The sequence below is a fragment of the Mus caroli genome, chromosome 13, assembly GCF_900094665.2.
Source record: "Mus caroli chromosome 13, CAROLI_EIJ_v1.1, whole genome shotgun sequence".
In the NCBI taxonomy this organism is placed as follows: domain Eukaryota; kingdom Metazoa; phylum Chordata; class Mammalia; order Rodentia; family Muridae; genus Mus; species Mus caroli.
In genome coordinates, this window is record NC_034582.1 from 35,494,858 (window position 1) to 35,508,017 (window position 13,160).

Consider the following 13,160-nt stretch of genomic DNA (forward strand, 5'->3'; position numbering starts at 1 on the left):
TTTTTTTTTTTTTTCAGATCCGCAAGATAGTCTGATTTTGTTTTCTTCTTGGATTAACAAGGAATTAAATAAACAGCACATTGAAGGTGCTGCTCACGATTAAACATGGTTTTTTGAAGTAGAGCCCCATAAAATATATGACATGTTATATAACGTCCCGAGCTCCCAACAGTTAAAATGTCAATTGTTTCAGAAATAACCAGGAAATCAAACACAGTTGTCTTCCTTGATCTGAAAGAAGTAGACTGGGGGCTCGTCATGAATACCAGAATCTACAGAGGCTCCTGCCCCTTATATAACACATCATGGTATATACATACATTCTTTGCACAGAGACTATGTATTTTTCAATATTTCATTTTAATTTTGTGTGTGTGCATAGATGTACATGCAAATTCAGGCCTGTGACTACAGATTCTCTTGGAGGTCAGAGAGAGCATCAGATCCCCTGCAGCCAGTTACAGCTAAGGGTTGAGCCAACCCACCTGGGAGTTGGGAAGCAAACTCTGGTTGTCTACAAGACCTGTGAGCCTTCTAAATCCCTGGGCCATCTTTCTAGACCCACCTCTTACCATATACTTTAAATAATCTCTAGAGCTGTGGTCCTCAACATTCCTAATGCTGAGAACCTTTGATGCAGTTTCTCACATTGTGTGGACTCCCTCCAACCATAAAATTATTAATTTTTTGTTATTTAATAACAGTAATTTTGCTATTGTTATGAATCATGATACAAACATCTATGTTTTCTGATTTTCTTAGGCAACCCCTATGAAAAGGTCATTTGATCCCCAAAAGGGTAGAGACCCACAGGTTGAAAACCACTGCTGTAGCTGGCTTACTAGTATGCTGAATGAACGTAAAAATTATGTAAATAGTTGCTATGCCACATTGTTTCTTTAACATACCAACAGAGCAAAGGTGCTCAGTATAGCTAAAGCCACTACAGATCTGACTACATTTTCTATCCATTAGTGGTTGAATGCATAGATGCAGAAGCCACAGATATAGAGGGCCATATGTATGTGATAAGATGTCTTGTCATTTCAGTTTTTTTCTACCCATTCTTCTTTGGTCCTACAAACTGTTCACGAAACCTTGAGAAAAAACATTTATTTAAAATAGATGCTTAGCTGAAATGAGATACACATTTCCTGTCTTTAATGCAAAAGACAGAGATCAAGATTTGTTTCTCTCCTTAAATTGCTCCCTGGGCTCTTGTCCTCTTATTAATTATGTACTCTCTTTTTTCTAGACTCTTCTTCATGGTTGACTTTTCTGTTTGTTTGTTTGCTTCTCAAACCCTGACATCATGTGTCTGCTTTCCCAAGTGCATTTGAATTACGAAGAATTGTATCTCCCACTTCTCCTGACTTAAGTTTAATTCCATCAGCAGGGCCATCTGTGACAATGACTGTACCCCCATCAGAGGAATAGCCTTTTGGGGTCTCACTGCTGATTCAGTTTCTATGATACAAATTATCTCCCTTAATGTGGTTGGAGCTGCATTGACACAGGGGTTCATTAGGACACCCATTTGCTGGCAATTCAATTTCAAATTAAATACACTTTGTTGTAAATTTTATTACTTTTAAACTACTGTATCTATTGTCTTTAATGGCCCTATTATACAGTTATGAAGGTAAACAGATTTCATTAGTAAACATCAAACATGTTATGTTAGCCACAGTAAGATGGCTCCCCTCAGTTTCTTTCTTTGTTCCCTTGGTAAAAATTATAAGGTGCTCAGAAATGTCCTAAAATTTTAATCTGAATACTAAAATGTTGCATTTGCTATTATCAAGAAGGAAGGAAGGAAGGAAGGAAGGAAGGAAGGAAGGAAGGAAGGAAGGAAGGAAGGAAGGAAGGAAGAAGAGCTAAAAGATAATATGGCCCCTGGTAACAAGCCCTCTTTTTGTCTAAAACTTATTTCTTGCAAGTTAAAAAAAAATGTGAGGGCTCTCCCACCCATCTCTAAATTTTGAAACCAGAATTGTTACTGTTTAAAGGAAGTGCAGGGACAAAAAATGGAGCAGAGACTGAAGGAAAGGCCATCCAGAGACCACCCTACCTGGGGATCCATCCCATCTGCAGACACCAAACTCCAACACTATTGCTGATGCTAAGATGTGCTTGCAGACAGGGGCCTGGTATGGCTGTCCCCTCTGGGGCTCTGCCAGCACCTGACAAAGACCGATGTAGATACTCACAGCCTAAAGCAGTGATTCTCAACCCATAGGGCGTGATTCTGTTGAGGGCGGGGGGTATCTTGGATATCAGGTATTTACCTTACGATTCATAACAGTGCCAAAATTACAGTTATAAAATAGCAATAAAGATAATTTCATGGGGGGGGGGTCACGACAACATGAAGAACTGTATTAAAGGGTTGCATGTTGAGGGCCCCTGAGGTTAAAGCTTGGGTTGCAGGTGATTTTGAGTCACCCAATATTAACAGGGACTAAAGCTAAGCTTTCTCTGAAACAGCCATACTTGCTCTTTAACTGAGTCATCATTCCAGCTCCTATAAATACTTTCTATCTAAGGCTGGTTGAGACTGCGATGAGGTGCATACAACACCGTGGTTGCAAATGTCTGGTTGCATGCGTGCTCCATTGTGTGTCATGAAAACCCTTCCCACAGCCTACAGACTAGATATAACCTCTGCAAAATACAGGCTTCTCCATGACTCGATAGCTAAATTATCCGTCTTTAATTCAAAGTGAAACTGATGCTATAAATATTCTCTAACCTCTATTTTCTACTTTGTCCATCATATGCCTATTTTTCTATTGGCTACATTTAAAGTTTTAGGTATCTCTAGTGTTTAATCCTGTCTGCCGCAACTTGTATAAATAGTCCCTTATTGTTGGCTGCTTAGGTTAGTTCCTATTTTGGCTGTTTCAAGTTAGCCTGGAATTAGCTCTCTCATGTGTAAAGTCTTACAGGCTTCCCTGGCAATTTCCATAATGCAAAGTCCTATCATTAGAAACGTTGGGTGTGGAAGGGATACTGTTCCACGTTCTACTGGTGTCTAGGTGAACATAGAAATGACACCTTAATGATATATAACCCTAAGTGCACAACTAGCATCTTAGACACTACACGGTCCTCAGTGGGGAGACAGGTTCCACTCTAGAGTTTACTCTATTTGCAGTCAGAACACAAGCTAAGGGAAATGGCAGTACAGAGGCAGCACCTATGCACAGCTATCTTCTCAGTTTCAGCACCATTGACATTTGTAACCAGGCAATGCTTCGCTGTGGAGGCTGCTCAGTGCACTGAAATACTATTTAATGAATCCCATCCTCCGATCATTGGATACTCTTAGACACCTATCTAATGCCAGCTTCCATAATCAAAATGTCACTCGATGTTGCCAAATGTTCCCTGGGGATGACACTGATGCTTGCTGAGAATGGCTGATGTTCTCAGCATGATGTAGCATTGAGCTTTCAGCAAGCTTAGAGAAATTCTGTCGGACATACTTTCCTTCTTACCTCATTCAACCCCCAGGACACCCACAGGTGTCATCATTCCTGCCTCACTGACAGGCATCTGATGCTGAAATATGCTGACAGCCTTGTTCAAGGACAGACAGGACGGGTAAACGCTAATGCTCCAAATGAGACTATCCCAGCTGAAAACTGACTCCAAACTCATGCCAGTTCTGGGCATGGTGGTATGTAGGGATTGCTTTGCCCAAACCTTGGAAGTTCCTGTACTGGACCAAGAATCTGAATGTTCTCATAGAGGTCAGTCAAACACAGCTCTCACTTATACCATCAAGGCTAGAAGGCCCATCCACCAACATCTCAGAGATGAAGAATAATGATCTATCCCAGGATAATATGGGGGCATAGTTCCCTAAAGTCTGGCTCGCTACTTAAAATAACCAAGTGGTGCCTATTACCTGCAAGCCATCCATATTTAATTGATAGAAAGACAACACACATCACACACAGGAATGCACACATACAAACACACTACAGTACACAAACTCTTAACATTAAAGAACATACTTCTTGAATGCTTTTTCTTTCTTTAAACATGACATGGGAATGTTCTGGCTGAGTCCTTTTCTTTCAAATTCCAAATCCTGCATGCAAGATGAGAAGGCGACAGCAAAATTAATAAAATTTATTCAGTACACACTTGAAGTTCATCTTTGGAGCAGCTGAACTCTCTAAAACCAGAACATGCCAACCACCCAAAGTTATGGTTCCCAAAGACAAATAAGAATGATGCAGTTTGACATAGGGTGGCTGCATTTTCATGAAATCTCACTTTCCTTACTTGCATAATTGCTGCCAAGGAAGACACAGAGAACAAGAAATGGCATCTCCAAAGAGGAAAAACAGTTGATGATGCTAACACAGATTCCCATGTCTATTTCTAGTTCTTACTAGCCAAGCCTCACCCCAATCTCAATCAATTACACTCCCTGTGAATATTCCAACCTCTCTCTCCCTCTTTCCCCTTTCTCTCTCTTTTTCACATCTTGTACTCTCCCCAACATAGTGTTATATGGCTTTCCAACATGGACATGAACATATGGCTAACTATATAGAACACAAGACATACTATAGTATTTTAGTCATGTACCCATTTCCAAAGTAAAAGGAGAAATAATTACACTGAACAATAAGCCTATTAATATTTGTACAGATGTAATAATAACTCACATGGGCACACTCTATGAGGGGGAGGGAGTGCTAGACACAGGGGTGAGCTGTTGACTGGGATCACAAGTTCATGTGGCCATGAAATCCAGACCCACAGATCTTGCATGCTCTTAGATGAAGTCTCAAGACCTGGGAACAGGTCCCTAAGGCTCTGTGCATTTGCCCAATAAACTTCTGTTTCTGTAGTTTGAACCTTCCTTCTTTTGTAGTTCCTTTAATCCACTGATTTGTTTTACATCTCTCAATATACATCAATTGCATGTGTTAATGAGATTCCCCCTTGATATTATTTCCATTTTTTTTTTTGTCATTGTTGTTGGTTTGGTTTGGTTTTTGGACACCCCATGTCTCTGCCATTTGGTTTCTCATCCCTCTTCCTGCTGGTGAATCTAAGAAGCTTGAGATAGCCTAATCTGACGGACTCTGGTCCTTTTACTTGAATCAGAGTTTTCTTGGCTTTGTGAGATTTCTGTGGGTTTTATTGACAATTTCTTCCTTTGGCAAAAGGGGGACATTTGAGTGTCTCAGACTTCTATAACAGGAGGTGTGAAATGCTCAACCCTCCAGGAATCTTAGTATTGTTTGATTGAGAGGAGCCCTTCATCCCTTAAGAGTGTCTTTCCCTCTCCACAGCCCGTACTCTGGGGCTTTGCTCTGATACCTCCATAGTCCTAACAAAAGCTTCAACAGTGTCCCTCTTGACTCTTTATTCGGGAGCCATTTGGGTGTTGTTTGCTGAATGAGAGGCTAAGAGTATCACAGCCTTCAAGACTTGACTTGTTGGACTCCTGCTTCTAGTTTCTCTCTGACCTATCACATTTTGTTTTCTACCAGAAGCAGCAAGAATCTACCAGGTGGCATGAACAGGCCTACGGTTTGGAATTTCCTTATCTCCACTGGCCGTTTGCTAGCTACAGTCTCTATTTTCCTGAGAATTGCAGCTGGCTGCCAATCTCTTTGGCACATTCTCAGAAGGACTTCATTTTCCCCATTTTGCAATGAGATTTTGTTCTGCTTCTTACACAGAAAGGCTTCGCCCATGAAGACCACAAAAATTCTTATCATATTTTCTTGAGATGATTCAAATCTTCACTCAGGTTCTCCTTAAAGTTCACTGTGCATCTTCAAGGTCCCTGAAGATTTGGGTTTTGTGATGAACCATATTCCAGTGTTACAATCAACACCTGATTAGAGCCATTATCCGAAATCTAAGCATGATACAGTCTAAGAGCCCCAGGGTTGCCTGAGAGTAGAGACATAAGGGAATCTTATAAACAGATTTTCCCCCATACACTTGCATGGAAGATGAAACAATGGAGGATACGTGTCCAATGATGTCTATAGAATGGTCATCATAGAATCCACTATTTCATATAATCACTATAAATGTTAACAAAAATCAGAAGAGTACACACACATCCATTTAAAAAATGATAAGAAATTCAGAAGTTTATAAATTGTTAGAATAAACTTCTATCACACTAAGAATCACATATAAGCATATATATGTATATAATATATATACATGTGTGTCCATATGTATCCATATATATCCAAAGACTACATAACAAATGAACTCTACATTAAAATACTATATATCAAATTTGTAAGTTCTCAGTAACAAAATTAAATTATTAAATATTAAAATGTCCTTTGAACTCACTGTCTTCAATTTCTTCAAATAATATAAATATTTATATGAGTTATGCCATGAATTTTACCTAAAATATTTTCTCTGGTCATTTAAGCATTTTAATTTTTTTCAAGAGAATTATACATGTTTAAGTATGTACTTGCCATTAATGTTGACATATTAAACCTTAATATATCAATCATGCATATGTATTATTCTTGCCCATGCCAAGTCTATATTTCTATGTGTACATAATTAATAACTGTGCTCTGATCATTGACATGAATAGCATTGAATTAAAGTACAAAGTTAAAGTTTTAAATAATGAAAAATAATAAATAATAAAAATATCACTCTTCAAATTTTATCTTTTGAGATCATAATATAATTACATCACTTTCCCTGTCCCTTTCCTCCTAGACTTTCTCATATACCCTTCCTTGTTTGTTTTCAAATTCATGGCCTCCTTTTTCATTAATGATTGTTATATACATATATGCATACACACATATGTTTATATATACAAGTACAACCTGCTCAGTATATATAATGCTACCTGTATTATGTTTTCATGGCTAATACTTGGTATTAAATAAGCAATTTGTATGCTCTCCTAGATAAGACTATTTCTCCCATTCCCAGCATTTCTTAGTTCCTTGTACATCTTTATGCAGGACTGAAGCCTCCCAGACTTTCCCATCTACAATAGCATGCTTATTGGTATTATCCCCATTCCACTATATTTAGGCAGATACATTGGTGAGACTTCATGAGTGTAGCTTCTGACATTCTGAGGAGATAATATCTCACAGTAAGTTCCATGTTCCTCTGGATCTTACAATCTTTCTTCCTCCTCTTCAACAATAATCCCTGAACCTTAGGAGCAGACATTGGATTAAGATGGATCCATTGGGACTGAGGTCTATAACTCTACATTTTGTTTAGTTTTAGCTTTGTGGGTTATATTTGAAGTGTATAACCTTACTAAGAAAAAAATGAGAGTCTATCTTACACCTGTCAGAATGTCTAAGATCAACAATGCCAGTGACATCTCATGGTGGTGAAGATGTGGAATAGGGGAACACTCATCTATTGCTGGTGGAGTGCAAACTTGTGTAGCTCCTATGGAAATCAGTGTAGCAGTTATTCAGAAAGATGAGAATCTATCTACCTCAAGATCCAGCTATCCTACTCTTGGGCATATACCCAAGGGATTCTTTATCCTACTACAAGTGCACTTGCTCAACCATGTTCATTGCTGCTCTATTATAATAGCAAGAATTTGGAAACAACCTAGTGTTCCTCAGTGAAAAAAGAGATAAAGAAAGTATATTATATGTATTGGCATATTACTTGGTTGTTTAAAAATGACATCATAAACTGGTCAGGTAGATGGATGGAAAATGAAAGAAATCATTCTGAGTGAGGTAATACAAACTCACAAAGATAAATATGGTATGTATTCACTTATTTGTGGATATTAGCCAGTAAGTAAGTAAATGATAACCAAACTACAATCCACAGACCCAGACAGGTTGGGTACAGAGAAAGAGACTAGGGTAGACACATGGATCTCCCTGGGAGGGGGAAATAGAATAGATTTTATGGGTGGTCTTGGAGAAAGGAGACAGAACAGAAAGATCAAGTGGGGAGGGGAGATAGAGTTAATGGAAGAAATGAAGAGACAGACAGAATTGAGGGCTTCTGATGGGTGTTATGGCAGCCTAGTGAAGCAGAAACGTACTCAAATATATGAAGATGGCCATAGTGAAGTCTCCAAATAATGGGGGGAGAAAGAGTCCCAAATAACCATCTCTTGACACCAAATGGGACCAGGTTACATCCAATTGAGTTGTTGGTCAAAGGACATCTACGTAAATCCCCAAAGATTCCAGGCTATTGCCAAAACAATAGGCTTCTCTTCACAAACTGACATTAAGGCCCCATTGTTGAATACAACAACCACATAACTCATTCAACATGGAGATGTTGAGCTGGTGTCTACATAAAGCCTTTTACCCCAGTATTTCAGTGTCTTTGTTACAGGAACATACTCTGCATAGTATCAGAAAAGAAACAAAGATCTTTTCCCAATCTGTTGGTTGCCATTTTGTCCTATTGACAGTGTCCTTTGCCTTATAGAAGCTTTTCAATTTTATGAGATCCCATTTCTCAACTCTTGATCTTAGAGTATAAGCTATTGGTGTTCTGTTCAGAAAAATTTCCCCTGTGCCCATGTGCTTGAGGCTCTTCCCCACTTCCTTTTCTATTAGTTTCAGTGTATCTGATTTTATGTGTAGGTCCTTGATCCACTTGGACTTGAGCTTTGTAAAAGGAGATGAGTATGAATTGATTTGCATTCTTCTACATGCTAACTGCCAGTTGAGCCAGCACCATTTCTTGAAAATGCTGTCTTTTTTCCACTGGATGGTTTTAACTACTTTGTCAAAGATCAAGTCACCATAGATATGTGGGTTCATTTCAGGGTCTTCAGTTTTATTCCATTGATCTACCTCTTGGTCACTGTACCAATACCATGCAGCTTTTATCACAATTGCTTTGTAGTACAGCTTGAGATGAGGGATGGTGATTCCACCAGAAGTTCTTTTTATTGTTGAGAAGAGTTTTCACTCTCCTAGGTTTCATCTGATAGAGGGCTAATATCCAATATATACAAAATACTCAAGAAGTTAGACTCCAGAGAAACAAATAACCCTACTTTAAAAAAAAAAAAAACGCAGACACTATTGCATATGCCAGCAAGATTATGCTGAAAGTACCATGATATAGCTGTCTCTTGTGAGGCTATGCCAGTGCCTGGCAAATACAGAAGTGGATGCTCACAGTCGTCTATAGGTTGGAACACAGTACCCCCCAATGGAGGAGCTAGAGAAAGCACCCAAGGAGCTGAAGGGGTCTGCAACCCTGTAGGTGGAACCACAATATGAACTAACCAGTACCTCCAGAGCTTGTGTCTCTAGGTGCATATGTAGCAGAAGATGGCCTAGTCAGCCATCATTGGGAAGAGAGGCCCCTTGATCTTGCAAACTTTATATGTTCCAGTATAGGGGAACACCAGGGCCAAGAAGTGGGAGTGGGTGGGTAGGGGAGCAGGGTTTGGGGGAGGGTATAGGGGACTTTTGGGATAGCATTTGAAATGTAAATGAAGAAAATACCTAATAAAAAATTGGAAAAAAATGGGGTACAGAGCTAAACAAAGAATTCTTAACTGAGGAATACCAAATGGCTGAGAAGTCCCTAAAGAAATGTTTAACATCCTTAGTCATCAGAGAAATGCAAATCAAAACAACCCTGATATTCCACCTCACATGAGTCAGAATGGCTAAGATCAAAAACTTAGATGACAGCAGATGTTGGCAAGGTTGTGGAGAAAGAGGAACACTCCTCCATTGCTGGTGGGATTGCAAGCTGGTACAACCACTCTGGAAATCAGTTTGGTGGTTTCTCAGAAAATTGGGCATAGTACTACCTGAGGACCCACGAATATCACTCCTGGGCATATACCCAGACGATGCTCCAACATTTAATAAGGACACATGCTCTACTATTATCTTCAATGCTATTTCCTAGTATTACAGTTTTATTTCCTAGTATTGATTTTTATTATCCTTAAGAAAACCAAACTCATAAAATAATTCCAACTTAATTAACTAGAATATATAAAGAAATGTTATCTGTAAGTTCATATGCAAGTTATCTTTAATTTGCATTTTTGTGCCATACTTCATTCTCCTTGGAACTAATGAAGGTCTCATCCCTAACCAACCCTTTTTATTGCTGATTTGTGCTGCTGTTACAAAATGTTGACGTCATGCTTATAAAGAAAGACTTGGCGTAACTCACAGTTTTGTAACTCTAAAGTCCAAAATCTCTTCACCCTCTGGCAAGGCTTCTATTAACTATATTGCATGGCAGAAAAGTGAGAAAGAATGGTGTCCGCATGCAGAAATGTCCACGATAGTTGGGCAGATTGGTTTTCTAACAACCCACACTTTCAGTTCTATCCTAGTCCCAGGAGAGCTATAACACCAGTGGACAATATTAGCCCATCCTTGGGTGGTACCCATGTTTCAGTTGCCTCCTAAGCAGTTTCCTACCTCAGTGATTTTGTCATCATCAGACCCCGGGGTGTGGAGGGGGGGGACCCAGCACTCTGCACATAAATGTTTAGGATCTCAGTCAAACAACATTCTAGTCACAACAGTGCTCTATCAGTACATATGGGAATATGCAATAAGACATAGATCAGGAGAATACATAGTTTGTTATACAATTCTCAGAAATGTAAAATCAGATGCAAAAATAATAACTTCAGGTGGCACAGAGAAGTGTGAAACCTAAGGATTGATGAGCATTTTACATTATAAGTTCATGAAAACCTGTGCATTCCTGGCAGATTTCCCGGATTTATTAAATCTTTAAGCTATTTAAAAAAAAAACATCTGCTTTGTGGGACATACCTCAGGGCCCAAAGGGGGAAAATATGTTTCTAATGTTAAACATAAAGTCACGCTTTCTGCCTTTCAACTAAATAATGTAACTACCAATGACCTAATGTCATCTGAACTGTTTCTCCACATATCCTGTCTTTTGTATAGACACAGTATCAGGGAAAACAAATGAAATATTCAAAGATGAATAATTGCTTCCAGGAGGAAGCATAGTCAAGTGTGTCTATAGGATGTCTGCAGCACAGCTAATCCAATTGGTGTGTCAGGCTTGCTGGACAGAAGAACAGCTGCGGTACCCGCTTCTGACTGGGCCCTACTAGTCAAGCATGTGTTAACGCATGTTTAAGGGACACTTGGTGAATTCTGAACACAAACTGAATATTACATAAAATGACTCTGAATTTTATTAAATATGTTGGTGTTACTTGGGTTGGGTTCTTCTACATAACAAAGTACAAGCTTTTGGATTTACTCTGCATGCGTTCTTATAAAACTAACAGCCAGTCATTAACTCCTCCTCTGAAAATAATCCAGAAGTTTTTAAATAAGCAGATACAGGGACCTTCTTCACAGGCCAGCAGTAGAACTAGGTACAGGAAATGGAAATCAGGCAGAGGAATATAGATATTTCTAAATTAGCCTTTGGGAATATATTTTTAGAAATAAGGTAGAACATTTTGCCATGTCACATACAGTCAGGACGTCACCTAGCTTGGTCATCCCTATCCCGACACTGCAGTTCAGCATCTTTGCTCCAGTCACATTGCTTTCCCCTGTGTATTTCTCCAACATGGCTGTACTGACATCAATTCTCTGTTCTCAACTGTCCCCTGCCCAACCACCTCACCCCACCCCTACACCCTACACCTCAGAACCTATGTGTGCATTTGGAACATTGTATGTGTTTCTTTCTGTTTCATTTTGGATGGAGAACGGCCATCTTCTGATACATATGCACCTAGAGACACAAGCTCTGAAGGTACTGGTTAGTTCACATTGTTGTCCCTCCTATGGGGCTGCAAACCCCTTCAACTCCTTGGGTCCTTTTTCCAGCTCCTCCATTAGGGACCCTGTGCTTAGTCCAATGGATGGCTGTGAGAATCCACTTCTGTATTTGTCAGGCACTGGCAGAGCCCCTCAGGAGACAGCTATATCAGGATCCTGCCAGCAAGCACTTGCTGGCATCCACAATAGTGTCTGGGTTTGGTGATTGTATATGGGATGGATCCCCAGGTAGGGCAGTCTCTGGCTGGTCATTCCTTCAGTCTCTGATCCACACTTTGTCTCTGTAACTCCTTCCATGGGTATTTTGTTCCCCCTTCTAAGAAGGATCTAAGTATCTACACTATGAGATGAAGTGATGAGAGATATAATTGAGAAACTAAATAAGGAATGATTGAAGCAAAGAGAAACAAAAATGAAGATGCATGGAGAATATTAATAAGTAGTTTAAGTCTAAGATGTGTTACCTGGTAGTCTGATAAATCACCCATTAGAGATGCCTTGTTAACATTTTCATAGTGAACACTGGCATTATTAAGAACTGATTCTTATGTGTAACATTTATATATCAATAAAGAAAAGTACTTAACCATAGATACAGCTTCCAAAAACTCTAGGACATGAGTAAGAGAGGATGAGAATGAGGAGGAGGAAAAGGAGGAGGAACAAGAGGAGGAGGAAGGGCAAGGCGAAGGGGAAGGAAGGAAGGAAGGAAAGAAGAAAGGAAGGAAAGAAGGAAGGAAGGAAAGAAGGAAGGAAGGAAGGAAGGAAGGAAGGAAGGAAGGAAGGAAGGAAGGAAGGAAGGAAGGAAGAAATTAGTTCACTGGCATGATGCTAATCACTACTAAGCCCAGCATTCACACTGGAGTTGCAAAGGCAGTCAGATGGCTGTGAGTGCTAGGCCAGACTGTTCTTAGTAAGCTTCCAGACCAGCTAGGGATACATAGTGAGACCCTTGTAGTATGCAGTGTTGGGGGGAACACTTCCAAGAGAAGGAAGATGAAGCCGAGGTCATGGGAAGAGGTGATAGAGAATTATGTAGCAGAGAGGATTGAGTGGGTGGAGGGTGGGATAGCAGAGAAGGGATATATAAGACTAGAGACATCTGAGAGAGTCCTTTAGAAACCAAATCTTGTAGAACCTTCCTAAAATATTTGCATACACACACTTATATCAAAAGGTTTAAATGGAATTACCTTACAACAGTGTCCCTCCTAGCCACCTCAGGCTATCAAATATAGCCTACACCCAGAATGGATTACCATTTGTGGAATTGTTGCCTGTGGGATCCCATAGGCTTTCAAACATTGCAGTCAGTTGCTATTCTTTCTTTCTCTCTTTCTTTCTTTCTTTCTTTCTTTCTTTCTT

The 13,160-nt window shown here is 39.6% G+C and overlaps 1 protein-coding gene across 1 annotated transcript in view; it reads right to left on the reverse strand.

Moving 5' to 3' along the window:
• The window catches only part of Ofcc1 (orofacial cleft 1 candidate 1), a 281,087-nt gene that overhangs the window by 203,185 nt on the left and 64,742 nt on the right, over positions 1-13,160 (reverse strand). Inside the window, exon 6 of the mRNA XM_021180950.1 lies at positions 4,023-4,099. Within this exon, the coding sequence (XP_021036609.1) occupies positions 4,023-4,099 (77 nt within the window). The remainder of the gene's footprint in view (positions 1-4,022; positions 4,100-13,160) is intronic.